This window comes from Carassius auratus, unplaced genomic scaffold (assembly GCF_003368295.1).
Source record: "Carassius auratus strain Wakin unplaced genomic scaffold, ASM336829v1 scaf_tig00215750, whole genome shotgun sequence".
NCBI classification, from domain to species: Eukaryota; Metazoa; Chordata; class Actinopteri; order Cypriniformes; family Cyprinidae; genus Carassius; species Carassius auratus.
The window spans coordinates 22122-35738 of record NW_020528225.1 but is presented as its reverse complement, the minus strand read 5'-3'; the positions used below and the strand labels follow the sequence as shown (position 1 = coordinate 35738).

Below are 13617 nucleotides of genomic sequence, written 5' to 3'. Positions count from 1 at the left end.
TTGGATGTGCCAGAGCTTTCTTCAGCTAAACAAGGAAAAAACTGAAGTCATTGCATTTGGAAACAAACATGAAGTGTTCAAGGTGAATGCATACCTTGACTCTAGGGGTCAAACAACTAAAAATCATGTCAGGAATCTTGGTGTGATTCTGGAGACTGGTCTGAGTTTCAGTAGTCATGTCAAAGCAGTAGCTAAATCAGCATACTATCATCTCAAAAACATTGCAAGAATTAGAGGTTTTGTTTCCAGCCAAGACATGGAGAAACTTGTTCATGCCTTTATCACCAGCAGGGTGGACTATTGTAATGGGCTCCTCACTGGCCTTCCCAAAAAGACCATTAGACAGCTGCAGCTCATCCAGAACGCTGCTGCCAGGATTCTGACTAGAACCAGAAAATCTGAGCATATCACATCAGTCCTCAGGTCCTTACACTGGCTTCCAGTTAAATATAGGATTGATTTTAAAGTACTTTTACTCGTATATAAGTCACTAAATGGCCTAGGACTGAAATATATTGCAGATATGTTCACTGAATATAAACCTAACAGAGCACTCAGACCACTAGGATCAAGTCAGTTAGAAATACCAAGGGTTCACACAAAACAAGGGGAGTCCTCCTTTAGTTACTATGCTGCCTGCAGTTGGAATCAGCTTCCAGAAGAGATCAGATGTGCTAAAACACTAGTCACATTTAAATCTAGACTCAAAACTCATCTGTTTAGCTGTGCATTTATTAAATGAGCACTGTGCAATGTCCGAACTGATTGCACTATATTTTCACTTTTTTTATGTAAAATCATTTTCTAACTGTTTTTAAATTCATTTTAGTTAAGTAGTTTTTTTCATAATTTTAAAAGTTTTAAAATTGCTTGTCTTTATTTTTATTATTTTTCTTCATGATTATTTTACTTTATTTTATGTAAAGCACTTTGAATTGCCATTGTGTATGAAATGTGCTATATAAATAAACTTGCCTTGCCTTGCCTAGTAATAAGTAGACATTTAAAATACATCAATAACTGATATCATAGTTTAAAATAGATAAAATCTGAGTTAAGGCTTGCTTTATGTGTTGCTCGATGAGGATTTCTCAATCGTTGCGACTTTAAATCCTGAGGACACAAAATGCCGTGGAACCTCCTGCCGTGGAGTGAAGAAGAGGTGGCGTTACGAGGATTCTCAGACAGCTGAAGTGTCCAATGGAGTTAAGAGATTTGCTCTCAATCTATTTTCAACACTTTAGATTGTTTACCATGTGGGGTTTGACCAATAGCATTGAATTGTGAAAAAATATGAAATAGACAAAATTTGGACATGCGAGGATTCTGCCTGTCAGTGACGATATTTTAATAAAGGTGTTCCATTCCAATGTTAACCTGATTCAATTGGATCTGTGGTTCATATGAATTGTATAGTATACTGTGCCTTATGAAATGTATTATTAGTAAATGTATCATAAATATAGATCAGCACTTACCTAATGTAAGTTACTTTGCAGTAACCATGAATTTGTCAACATTCTTCTCACCACTGATAATGTGATTTGGACTTGAGGCTATTTTGTCCAGTGTTCTTTCATTTTGGCCACCTCATACATTGAGTGACAGAACACTTCTCTTTTATTATATATTTACATATTAATAATTTAAGTTGTGTTGTGTGAAGTTAAGTTATAGTTTTATTAAAAAGTTCAAACTCCTGGTCTCCTGTTTGTGCTATGGTAAGGTGTTATCTTTCGATTTCCATATAGTACAAGGTGCCATATTAAATATTTTTTGATGTCTCTTATATTTGAATTTCTCAACATTCTTCTCACCACTGATAATGAATGGGTTTGGACTCAATTATGTCAGTGTTCCATTTTCATTCATTTTGGACACATCATACATTGAGTGACAGAACACTTCTCTTTTATCATATATTTACATATTTGGTATTGCTGGATTCAGCACAACCCCACCTTTCCAACAAGCCATCATATGTGTTTCTATGATAATGCCAGGCAAAGCAAGCACAAAGTAAATGAAAACATTCTGCATAGATATTAAATTTGTGCATGTCCGCTTATTTTAGATATGTGTTTACATGTGTCTATTTATTCCATACATCAAGATATTCACATCCAGTCTTTTCTAGTAGTTAAATCAACTTCCTGACTACAAACATGTCAAGTTTCAAAGCTCTCAGAGCTTGTGTGATTGATCTGCATTAGTTTATATGCCTTAACTCCCATACGGACAGGCTATATTTTAGTCCTTTATTGGTTTTGTGGTGTATAACAATATCTGTTAATTTAACAATCTTAGCAGTAAAATATTTTTAGCCAAGAATCCATTTCATATATGGGAGACCTTAGAGATGAGGAAAAACATTGTTGGGTTTAGTTCTACCTCCGGTAGGGGTATCTCGAAAACTAAAGCACTTTTTGACCATTTGTCACTAGCCTAACATTCCATATGAATATAAAAACACAATGTGTAACATTATGTTCCTTTATTGAATAAGGACAAAACAAAGCAGGTAAACTATCAGCTCCTTTCGAAACTGAAGTCACAGTGACTCTACAAGATGGAAAGCACAGAATCAAAGCATATTATACAAAATGATACATACACATTCAAAGGTCTGTATATAACACACCCTGCATGTCTGCACACTAAAATAAATGCAGGACAAATCCATACACATCAACTGAACAGACAAATGAATGGATGCAGTAGCCTCCCTGCAGCCTTGTATTACACACAGTATACCGCACAATCATCATAAGAGGCCAAATTCGTAAAAAAACCAACCCAAAAAAACCCTATTTCCTCTGCCACAGCAGGACATTTTTTACCTAAATTGAAAGCACACATACCAACTAAAATAATTCAACACATATTGGTCCCTCAGCAGCCGACCACTGTCGTCATCAGGGAAGATTGCCGGATTGTCCCAGTCCATGGCTGGTGGCACTCTGGGGGCCCTCTCCTTCCTCAGGCAGGCCACATTGTGGAGGACAGCACAAGCCACAGTAATATCACATGCCCTAACAGGGTTGACCCTTAATTTGTGAAGGAAGTGAAAGCATGCCTTCAGGAGGCCAAAGGTCATTTCAACTCTGGCCCTGGCATGGGCATGGTTGTAGGCCTGCTGTGCTTCCTGGGGGTCTGTGAAAGGTGTCAGGAGAAAAGGCTGACAGCCATACCCCCTGTCTCCCAGCAACACACCAGAGAATTCACCTGTCAACACAAAATCTCATCATTACTACCTCATAAACACAGTGATATTCTTGACACAGCCATGATGGTTATAAATAGGGGTTGTGTGGCTTACCTTGTGATAGGCACTGATAGATTTCAGAGGCCCGAAAGATTCTGGAGTCATGGACTGAGCCAGGCCATTTTGCCACAACATTGCTGATCACAGTGTCAGCATTGCAGACCATCTGAAATCATAAGATGAGGAATATTACACCAATCAATGCACATCATTGGCAATGCAGAGTGTTCGTCAATGGACAATATCAAAAAGTTATGTTCACCTGAACATTAATGCTGTGAAAGGATTTCCTATTCACAAAATCGGCCTCATGGGCACCTGAGGGGGCTTTTATCCTTATGTGTGTGCAGTCCACTGCACCAATGACATTGGGGAAACCTGTCACACAAAGTAATGAGTATCCTATGTGTTAACAGTTGTCCTGTAATTTGTAGATCCTCTTACCTGCAATCCTATAGAACTCCCCTTTCATGTCACAGAGTCTTCTGTGGCCAGGGAAGGAGATGAAGACATCTGCTAATGCTTTGATAGCCAGACACACACTCCTTATTGTGCGGCAAATTGTGGCCTTGTTCAGCTGTTCTGCATCCCCCACTGAGTACAGGAAGGCTCCACTAGCAAAAAAGCGCAAGGCCACACAAACCATTTGCTCCACACTCAGTGCATGGCTCCGTGCAGTGCGGTGCTTAATCCTGGGACCCAGTAGTCTGCATAGATACCTGATGCCATCTGCAGAAAACCTGTATCTTTCATATAGATGGTCATCAGGGAAGGCTAGTGGGTCCAACCGGTCCCTGAAGACCCTTTCTCGCCTGAAGGCTCTCCTCAGCACAAGTGCTTCTTCATCCACCACATCTCGCAAGAATGGGCATGCCATTGTCAGAGCAGAAAGTAACACACAATTTTGGGCCTTCATATAGGCTAGTGGCCACACCTGGTGCTGGGGGGGTGGGCAAAAGAGGCCGGTGCCTTATAACGATGACTTGGTTGTACTGATTGCTGTGAAAATAAAAGATACCTTAGAAAGATGCCACCGTCTTTACTTTTCAAAAAAAAAAAAAAAAAAAAAAAAAAAAAAAAAAAAGAGGGGGAAGTCGTGGCCAGTCGTGGCCTAATGGTTAGAGGGTTGGACTCCCAATCGAAGGGTTGTGAGTTCGAGACTGGGGCCGGACGGAATTGTGGGTGGGGGTAGTGCATGAACAGCTCTCTCTGCACCTTCAATACCATGACTTAGGTGCCCTTGAGCAAGGCATTGAACCCCCAACTGCTCCCCGGGCGCCGCAGCATAAATGGCTGCCCACTGCTCCGGGTGTGTGCTCACAGTGTGTGTGTGTGTTCACTGCTCTGTGTGTGTGCGCATTTCGGATGGGTTAAATGCAGAGCACGAATTCTGAGTATGGGTCACCATACTTGGCTGAATGTCATTTTCACTTTCACTTTCGTCCTGTGTGCTCACAATAAGAGCTCATATGTCATGGCTCACTTGACTTTACGAGAATATACCTAATTTTTATTTTGAGCTGTGTCATCTTCTTGGAGCTGGGGGAGGAAAGAAAAATAATGATTAATACATTTGTGTTACAGTTAGCATACAGTGTACATTGAAGGCATATCTCACCTCCCTCTCAAGTTTTTTTATTTCAAGGTCCAGTTTCCTAATTGTCATCTTTTTTTTTTTCGGACTCCAGTGCAAGATTTTCTATCTTTTTCTTCTTGTACTGAATGTCTATGTCTGCCAGTTCTATTTGGCGCCAGAGGTGGTTGCCATACAACTTTCTGATAGCTTGTGAGCTCTGTGAACACAATACAATTAGCGCAGCTGGAATTTGGCAGGATGTGGTGTCCTTTTATTAATACGCACTATGTTGCCAGGCTGGTTTTCCCACTGTATAGCATCTGGGTCCTGTAAAAGAAATTAGATTTTTTGATTTTGATGAGGACTCCTCACCATTGTAGAGTAAATAGTACTTTCACAGTCTTAACATGATACCTCATGCCTTCTGGAATCCAGAGAGATGGTCTCCTCCTCATCATCGTCTCCATCATGTGCTGTTGCTGCTGCACTGGGGCTTTCACCCTATTACATTTAATCGGATTCATATTGAAGCTAGTAGTCAAGACATGCCAGGCCTACAGTATGCCTTTGATGGAGAACTCACTGGATCAGCATCGTCTGGTGCTTGTGCTGGTGGCTCTGACAGGAACACAGTGCTGCCAGACACTGCAAGGCAATAGGTAAACCAAAGTCAGACAGTCCAAATTGATTCAATATGAATGTGGTTGTATTCCATGTAGAGATGGAAGGACATACCTTGAATGAAGCGGGTGGCATCTTGGGAGGAACCTATGCTCGTCTCTTTCCCCCCAGGGATCCCCTCTAAGACGGGCCTGCCTTTATTTAGCTCCAAGGCCATGTCCTCTGCTGGGGTAAGGTCAGCCTTTGGTGACCCACCACCCGTGCCTTGTCTGTGGGTATTCTTTTTCACTGCTAAAACAGTACAGACAATGTGTGAGCAGGCACCTTCTGGGTACAATATATGCTTGTGCTTTGTTAAATATTAGTCAGGGACCATACCATTCTGCAGAATGTTCTTGTATTTGATTTTGACCTGCTGCCATGTCCGTTTTGGCCCGTTCATGTTTAATCTACATCACACGCACACACACACACACACACACACACACACATTCTTTATCACAAGAACATTTAATGGAGTCACACTGACAAAAATGACTTGGTATTTTTGTATTGTTTTCAGTAAAAATATTTAAAAAAAAAAAAACAATAAAGATGTATTTTCTTGATTTTCTAAATGACCTAGCAAAATAAGTATAGGTTTAGACCAAAAATATAAACTTCAAGTAAATGTGTGCTTAAAACAAGCAAAAAATTTTAAATAGCTGTCAATATAATAAGAAAAATTCTCTTGAAATAAGTTTACTTTTTCCATAAACACTTACTTTTAGAAAAGTTCTCTTGTTTCACTGGCAGAGTTTTTTGCTTATTTTCCTAGGTTATTTTGCTCTAGAAAATATTTAAGATTTTATTAGATATTTTTTTTTTACTGAAAACAAGACAAAAATACTAAGTAAGAAAGACATTTTTGCAGTGCAGTGAGCAACCGACCTTGGGTCCTTTGAAAGGCGCTATATAAATTAAAGTGATTATTATTATAGCTCATCTATGTATTCAAGAAAATCTTATTTATATAGCACTTTTCACAATTGTTTCATTCTGTCAAAGCTGCTTTACATTAATAAAAGCAGGGGAAACACACACAAAAAAAACCGGTGGACAACATAAGCAGAGTACAACGGCTAAGATTAAACCGTACTGAGCGTAGTAACGTAAAATAATAATGTAAGGCTTTAATAATAATATATCATAGCTTTATACAGTGTGATGGAGTTACGTTACACAATTTCACTCATATATGCAGTGCATTTCAATAAAAAATGTAACCGTTTCATAATTGCAGTACAACTGCGTTTTTGGAGATGTGAATTAAATATTTGATTTGTAATTGTGATGTTTCAGCGGAGCGGTGAGTGTGTAATTGTGCACTACTTACGCATTCAGGCGGTCTGCAATACTTTGCCACGCTTTTTCTCTTTGCTTTATCACTGTGGTGGTGTTGCCTTTCTTCTTAATTATATCTTTTACCTCCTCGTATGCCTCCATGAGGATTTGTGCTTCCGACGGGGAAAAGTACGCGGCTCTAGTTGCCATGGTAAATCAGTTAATCTGTGATCTGTGGCGGGGTCTATTTGAGTGAGCCGTGAGCGCGCACCTATCCAGGATTGGTTTCACCTGGCTTAATGAATCCGTGTCTGCTCATCCTGGCTTGGTCTTTGTGCAACCAATTAAGCCTGGACGCACATGTTTTGGCTTTATTGAGCTCAGCTGAGTCATTTATCCCGGATGTCTTAATTCTACTTTTGTGCAACAGGCCCCTGGTTTGGAAATGCAATCGCCTGCTGCCTTTGCTATCCCTGTTTGCAGTCCGATCTCAGAAAAGCACGAGCTTGAGGCACACAGGGGACGTTAAAGGCACCGCTGGGATTTGAACCCAGGATCTCCTGTTTACGAGACAGACGCTTTAACCAACTAAGCCACGGCGCCAAGCCTAGCCCTACAGCTCTGGGAGGGTGACCTAGTTGATCAAAACATCCAGCGGTGAGGACAAAGGTCCACGTGCTGGTCAGCTTATGAGATTTTTCACAACTTTCTGTTGCCAGAGGGCATAAGCGTGCAATTTAATGATAAACAAAAGGCAAGAAGTCACCAATCTGTTTTGACTCGAACCCACAAACTTTATATGTCCTCACACCGGAGACTAAAAGCCCAATGCGCTACACTCTGCCCCACGTGCAATGGCTCCTTCCAGGCTTGCAGCAGTCCTAAACCAAGGATCACCTGATTGCAAGGCAAGCTCTTTGACCAGATGAGCCATGCTGCATCGCTGAGATGACTCTGGCCAGCATTGTTCGGCAGCATCTGAGGGGTGGTTCGCAAATTAAATTGCATGCTGCTCTGGCACTCCTCTGCACCCCCTTTTTTACGGAGAGCAAAACCTCACAGCCCAAGGCGTCACTTGATCACCAGCATATGCACCGCTGGGATTCGAACCCAGGATCTCCTGTTTACTAGACAGGCGCTTTAACCAACTAAGCCACGGCGCCAACTTGCACAAAGCCTCCAAGAAAGTGAGATTTCGAGTTTTATAAGTCTGGAGGGGTGGCCAGAGAGAGTATGTGTTTGTTGGACAAGCGCCATTAACAGAAAGCCAAAAGCAACGACTCTGGTGGGACTCGACCCACAACCTTTGAATGGCCTCATCTGGCAGTCTAGAAGTCCAATGCGCTATCCATTGTGCCACAGAGCCATGTGAGGAGCATTTTTTCCTGGCTGTGCCAGTGCGTTGAATTGAGTTCAGGCATTTTGGGAGCGGGAAGGACAAGATATGTGGGTGTCTCTGCAATTGGTATGTGGTTGGAAAAGCGGAGTATCTGTAAGGGCTTCCTTTCCCAGAAAGAACCCACATAGCAGAGCCACCTGTTAAAAGGCACCGCTGGGAATCGAACCCAGGATCGCCTGTTTACAAGACAAGCGCTTTGACCAGCTAAGCCACGGCGCCCTGCTGCATTGTTGACTTGGGTCAGAATTGTTCGGCAGCAGCTGAGGGGTGGTTGGCAAATGAAATCGCATGTTGCTCTGACGCTCCTCTTTACCGCATGATTGCGCAAAGCAAAACCATACAACCCAAGGTGGTGTTTGATTACCAGCAAAGACAGTGCTGGGATTTGAATTCAGTATGTCCTATTTACTACACAAGCTTTAAGCAACTAAGCCACGGCGCCAACCTGAACACACTCTCTCAGGGAGGGGGCACTTAGAGGATTAAAGGCATCCAGATAAGAGGCCAACGGCCAGGCTCTGCACAGCCTAAAAGAGTGTTTTGACAATTGATTCGGGGGTGGCCAGCTAGCCTCTGGGTTTGTTGGCCAAGTGCCATTAATTAACCTTTGAATGGCCTCATCTGGCAGTCTAGAAGTCCAATTTGCTGTCTATCGTACCACAGAGCCTGTCAGCAAGTGTTGACCTGTGCAAAAGATCATCAGCATTATCAGGATCTGGTTTGGAAATGAAATAGCCTGCTGCCTTTGCTATCCCTGTTTGCAGTCCGATCTCAGAAAAGCACGAGCTTGAGGCACACAGGGGACGTTAAAGGCACCGCTGGGATTTGAACCCAGGATCTCCTGTTTACGAGACAGACGCTTTAACCAACTAAGCCACGGCGCCAAGGCCTAGCCCTACAGCTCTGGGAGGGTGACCTAGTTGATCAAACATCCAGCGGTGAGGACAAAGGTCCAGGTGCTGGTCAGCTTATGAGATTTTTCACAACTTTCTGTTGCCAGAGGGCATAAGCGTGCAATTTAATGATAAACAAAAGGCAAGAAGTCACCAATCTGTTTTGACTCGAACCCACAAACTTTATATGTCCTCACACCGGAGACTAAAAGCCCAATGCGCTACACTCTGCCCCACGTGCAATAGCTCCTTCCAGGCTTGCAGCAGTCCTAAACCAAGGATCACCTGTTTGCAAGGCAAGCTCTTTGACAAGCTGAGCCATGCTGCATCGCTGAGATGACTCTGGCCAGCATTGTTCGGCAGCATCTGAGGGGTGGTTCGCAAATTAAATTGCATGCTGCTCTGGCACTCCTGTGCACCCCTTTTTTACGGAGAGCAAAACCTCACAGCCCAAGGCGTCACTTGATCACCAGCATAGGCACCGCTGGGATTCGAACCCAGGTTCTCCTGTTTACTAGACAGGCGCTTTAACCAACTAAGCCACGTCGCCAACTTGCACAAAGCTTCCAAGAAAGTGAGATTTCGAGTTTTATAAGTCTGGAGGGGTGGCCAGAGAGAGTATGTGTTTGTTGGCCAAGCGCCATTAACAGAAAGCCAAAAGCAACGATTCTGGTGGGACTCGAACCCACAACCTTTGAATGGCCTCATCTGGCAGTCTAGAAGTCCAATGCGCTATCCATTGCGCCACAGAGCCATGTGAGGAGCTTTTTTTCCTGGCTGTGCCAGTGCGTTGAATTGAGTTCAGGCATTTTGGGAGCGGGAAGGACAAGATATGTGGGTGTCTCTGCAATTGGTATGTGGTTGGAAAAGCGGAGTATCTGTAAGGGCTTCCTTTCCCAGAAAGAACCCACATAGCAGAGCCACCTGTTAAAAGGCACCGCTGGGAATCGTACCCAGGATCGCCTGTTTACAAGACAAGCGCTTTGACCAGCTAAGCCACGGCACACCTGCTGCATTGTTGACTTGGGTCAGAATTGTTCGGCAGCAGCTGAGGGGTGGTTGGCAAATGAAATCGCATGTTGCTCTGACGCTCCTCTTTACCGCATGATTGCGCAAAGCAAAACCATACAACCCAAGGTGGTGTTTGATTACCAGCAAAGACAGTGCTGGGATTTGAATTCAGTATGTCCTATTTACTACACAAGCTTTAAGCAACTAAGCCACGGCGCCAACCTGAACACACTCTCTCAGGGAGGGGCACTTAGAGGATTAAAGCATCCAGATAAGAGGCCAACGGCCAGGCTCTGCACAGCCTAAAAGAGTGTTTTTGACAACTGATTCGGGGGTGGCCAGCTAGCCTCTGGGTTTGTTGGCCAAGTGCCATTAATTAACCTTTGAATGGCCTCATCTGGCAGTCTAGAAGTCCAATTTGCTGTCTATCGTACCACAGAGCCTGTCAGCAAGTGTTGACCTGTGCAAAAGATCGTCAGCATTATCAGGATCTGGTTTGGAAATGCAATCGCCTGCTGCCTTTGCTATCCCTGTTTGCAGTCCGATCTCAGAAAAGCACGCGCTTGAGGCACACAGGGGACGCTAAAGGCACCGCTGGGATTTGAACCCAGGATCTCCTGTTTACGAGACAGACGCTTTAACCAACTAAGCCACGGCGCCAAGCCTAGCCCTACAGCTCTGGGAGGGTGACCTAGTTGATCAAAACATCCAGCGGTGAGGACAAAGGTCCACGTGCTGGTCAGCTTATGAGATTTTTCACAACTTTCTGTTGCCAGAGGGCATAAGCGTGCAATTTAATGATAAACAAAAGGCAAGAAGTCACCAATCTGTTTTGACTCGAACCCACAAACTTTATATGTCCTCACACCGGAGACTAAAAGCCCAATGCGCTACACTCTGCCCCACGTGCAGTAGCTCCTTCCAGGCTTGCAGCAGTCCTAAACCAAGGATCACCTGTTTGCAAGGCAAGCTCTTTGACCAGCTGAGCCATGCTGCATCGCTGAGATGACTCTGGCCAGCATTGTTCGGCAGCATCTGAGGGGTGGTTCGCAAATTAAATTGCATGCTGCTCTGGCACTCCTCTGCACCCCCTTTTTTACGGAGAGCAAAACCTCACAGCCCAAGGCGTCACTTGATCACCAGCATATGCACCACTGGGATTCGAACCCAGGATCTCCTGTTTACTAGACAGGCGCTTTAACCAACTAAGCCACGGCGCCAACTTGCACGCAGCTTCCAAGAAAGTGAGATTTCGAGTTTTATAAGTCTGGAGGGGTGGCCAGAGAGAGTATGTGTTTGTTGGCCAAGCGCCATTAACAGAAAGCCAAAAGCAACGACTCTGGTGGGACTCGAACCCACAACCTTTGAATGGCCTCATCTGGTAGTCTAGAAGTCCAATGCGCTATCCATTGCGCCACAGAGCCATGTGAGGAGCTTTTTTTCCTGGCTGTGCCAGTGCGTTGAATTGAGTTCAGGCATTTTGGGAGCGGGAAGGACAAGATATGTGGGTGTCTCTGCAATTGGTATGTGGTTGGAAAAGCGGAGTATCTGTAAGGGCTTCCTTTCCCAGAAAGAACCCACATAGCAGAGCCACCTGTTAAAAGGCACCGCTGGGAATCGTACCCAGGATCGCCTGTTTACAAGACAAGCGCTTTGACCAGCTAAGCCACGGCACACCTGCTGCATTGTTGACTTGGGTCAGAATTGTTCGGCAGCAGCTGAGGGGTGGTTGGCAAATGAAATCGCATGTTGCTCTGACGCTCCTCTTTACCGCATGATTGCGCAAAGCAAAACCATACAACCCAAGGTGGTGTTTGATTACCAGCAAAGACAGTGCTGGGATTTGAATTCAGTATGTCCTATTTACTACACAAGCTTTAAGCAACTAAGCCACGGCGCCAACCTGAACACACTCTCTCAGGGAGGGGCACTTAGAGGATTAAAGCATCCAGATAAGAGGCCAACGGCCAGGCTCTGCACAGCCTAAAAGAGTGTTTTTGACAACTGATTCGGGGGTGGCCAGCTAGCCTCTGGGTTTGTTGGCCAAGTGCCATTAATTAACCTTTGAATGGCCTCATCTGGCAGTCTAGAAGTCCAATTTGCTGTCTATCGTACCACAGAGCCTGTCAGCAAGTGTTGACCTGTGCAAAAGATCGTCCAGCATTATCAGGATCTGGTTTGGAAATGCAATCGCCTGCTGCCTTTGCTATCCCTGTTTGCAGTCCGATCTCAGAAAAGCACGCGCTTGAGGCACACAGGGGACGCTAAAGGCACCGCTGGGATTTGAACCCAGGATGTCCTGTTTACGAGACAGACGCTTTAACCAACTAAGCCACGGCGCCAAGCCTAGCCCTACAGCTCTGGGAGGGTGACCTAGTTGATCAAAACATCCAGCGGTGAGGACAAAGGTCCACGTGCTGGTCAGCTTATGAGATTTTTCACAACTTTCTGTTGCCAGAGGGCATAAGCGTGCAATTTAATGATAAACAAAAGGCAAGAAGTCACCAAATCTGTTTTGACTCGAACCCACAAACTTTATATGTCCTCACACCGGAGACTAAAAGCCCAATGCGCTACACTCTGCCCCACGTGCAGTAGCTCCTTCCAGGCTTGCAGCAGTCCTAAACCAAGGATCACCTGTTTGCAAGGCAAGCTCTTTGACCAGCTGAGCCATGCTGCATCGCTGAGATGACTCTGGCCAGTATTGTTCGGCAGCATCTGAGGGGTGGTTCGCAAATTAAATTGCATGCTGCTCTGGCACTCCTCTGCACCCCCTTTTTTACGGAGAGCAAAACCTCACAGCCCAAGGCGTCACTTGATCACCAGCAAAGGCACCGCTGGGATTCGAACCCAGGATCTCCTGTTTACTAGACAGGCGCTTTAACCAACTAAGCCACGGCGCCAACTTGCATGTACCTTCCAAGAAAGTGAGATTTAGAGTTTTATAAGTCCGGAGGGGTGGCCAGAGAGAGTATGTGTTTTTTTGACTCGAACCCACAAACTTTATATGTCCTCACACCGGAGACTAAAAGCCAATGCGCTACACTCTGCCCCACGTGCAGTAGCTCCTTCCAGGCTTGCAGCAGTCCTAAAACCAAGGATCACCTGTTTGCAAGGCAAGCTCTTTGACCAGCTGAGCCATGCTGCATCGCTGAGATGACTCTGGGCCAGCATTGTTCGCAGCATCTGAGGGTGGTTCGCAAATTAAATTGCATGCTGCTGCTGGCACTCCTCTGCACCCCCTTTTTTTACGAGAGAGCAAAACCTCACAGCCCAAGGCTCACTTGATCACCAGAAATAGGCACCACTGGATTCAAACCCAGGATCTCCTGTTTACTAGACAGGCGCTTTAACCAACTAAGCCATTCGCGCCACTTGCACAAAGCTTCCAAGAAAGTGAGATTTCGAGTTTTATAAGTCTGGAGGGTGGCCAGAGAGAGTATGTGTTTGTTGCCAACTAAGCCACGGCCGCCAACTTGCACATAGCTTCCAAGAAAGTGAGATTTCGATTTTTAAGTTGTGTGGAGGG

General features: G+C 44.6%; 2 protein-coding genes and 11 non-coding genes across 14 annotated transcripts; all 13 read right to left on the bottom strand.

The window, feature by feature from the left end:
- Window positions 1–2458: 2458 nt before the first annotated feature.
- Window positions 2459–4926, bottom strand: LOC113095504 (putative nuclease HARBI1). The gene is made up of 6 exons (XM_026261021.1): window positions 4884–4926; window positions 4769–4804; window positions 3710–4264; window positions 3528–3643; window positions 3320–3431; window positions 2459–3225 (listed from the first exon to the last, which is right to left on the bottom strand). The coding sequence occupies exons 3-6, from the start codon at window positions 4179–4181 to the stop codon at window positions 2837–2839; spliced, it is 1089 nt and encodes a 362-aa protein (XP_026116806.1). The 5' UTR covers window positions 4182–4264; window positions 4769–4804; window positions 4884–4926; the 3' UTR covers window positions 2459–2836.
- A 73-nt stretch (window positions 4927–4999) lies between these two features.
- Window positions 5000–7214, bottom strand: LOC113095505 (uncharacterized). 2 transcript variants are annotated; one of them, XR_003288358.1, is made up of 6 exons: window positions 6838–7214; window positions 5841–5911; window positions 5425–5753; window positions 5256–5342; window positions 5127–5168; window positions 5000–5058 (listed from the first exon to the last, which is right to left on the bottom strand). XR_003288358.1 is itself a non-coding variant. In XM_026261023.1 (6 exons), exons 1-6 carry the CDS (start codon window positions 6993–6995, stop codon window positions 5076–5078), a joined length of 648 nt encoding a protein of 215 aa, XP_026116808.1. In that variant the 5' UTR covers window positions 6996–7214; the 3' UTR covers window positions 5023–5075. The 2 variants fall into 2 exon arrangements, 1 of the variants encoding a protein (XP_026116808.1); XM_026261023.1 differs by having other exon boundaries at window positions 5023–5168; window positions 5425–5486; window positions 5577–5753.
- Window positions 7215–7314: 100 nt separating this feature from the next.
- trnat-cgu (transfer RNA threonine (anticodon CGU)) lies at window positions 7315–7388 on the bottom strand. The gene has a single exon. It is a non-coding gene; the product is annotated as a tRNA-Thr (tRNA).
- Window positions 7389–7874: 486 nt separating this feature from the next.
- On the bottom strand, window positions 7875–7948 carry trnat-agu (transfer RNA threonine (anticodon AGU)). The gene has a single exon. It is a non-coding gene; the product is annotated as a tRNA-Thr (tRNA).
- A 381-nt stretch (window positions 7949–8329) lies between these two features.
- trnat-ugu (transfer RNA threonine (anticodon UGU)) lies at window positions 8330–8403 on the bottom strand. The gene has a single exon. It is a non-coding gene; the product is annotated as a tRNA-Thr (tRNA).
- Window positions 8404–8994: 591 nt separating this feature from the next.
- On the bottom strand, window positions 8995–9068 carry trnat-cgu (transfer RNA threonine (anticodon CGU)). Its single transcript has one exon. It is a non-coding gene; the product is annotated as a tRNA-Thr (tRNA).
- A 485-nt stretch (window positions 9069–9553) lies between these two features.
- trnat-agu (transfer RNA threonine (anticodon AGU)) lies at window positions 9554–9627 on the bottom strand. Its single transcript has one exon. It is a non-coding gene; the product is annotated as a tRNA-Thr (tRNA).
- A 114-nt stretch (window positions 9628–9741) lies between these two features.
- Window positions 9742–9831, bottom strand: trnar-ucu (transfer RNA arginine (anticodon UCU)). The gene is given in 2 exon segments: window positions 9742–9777; window positions 9795–9831. It is a non-coding gene; the product is annotated as a tRNA-Arg (tRNA).
- An 843-nt stretch (window positions 9832–10674) lies between these two features.
- trnat-cgu (transfer RNA threonine (anticodon CGU)) lies at window positions 10675–10748 on the bottom strand. The gene has a single exon. It is a non-coding gene; the product is annotated as a tRNA-Thr (tRNA).
- Window positions 10749–11234: 486 nt separating this feature from the next.
- trnat-agu (transfer RNA threonine (anticodon AGU)) lies at window positions 11235–11308 on the bottom strand. The gene has a single exon. It is a non-coding gene; the product is annotated as a tRNA-Thr (tRNA).
- Window positions 11309–11422: 114 nt separating this feature from the next.
- On the bottom strand, window positions 11423–11512 carry trnar-ucu (transfer RNA arginine (anticodon UCU)). Its single transcript is given in 2 exon segments — window positions 11423–11458; window positions 11476–11512. It is a non-coding gene; the product is annotated as a tRNA-Arg (tRNA).
- Window positions 11513–12356: 844 nt separating this feature from the next.
- trnat-cgu (transfer RNA threonine (anticodon CGU)) lies at window positions 12357–12430 on the bottom strand. The gene has a single exon. It is a non-coding gene; the product is annotated as a tRNA-Thr (tRNA).
- A 487-nt stretch (window positions 12431–12917) lies between these two features.
- trnat-agu (transfer RNA threonine (anticodon AGU)) lies at window positions 12918–12991 on the bottom strand. The gene has a single exon. It is a non-coding gene; the product is annotated as a tRNA-Thr (tRNA).
- Window positions 12992–13617: the final 626 nt, after the last annotated feature.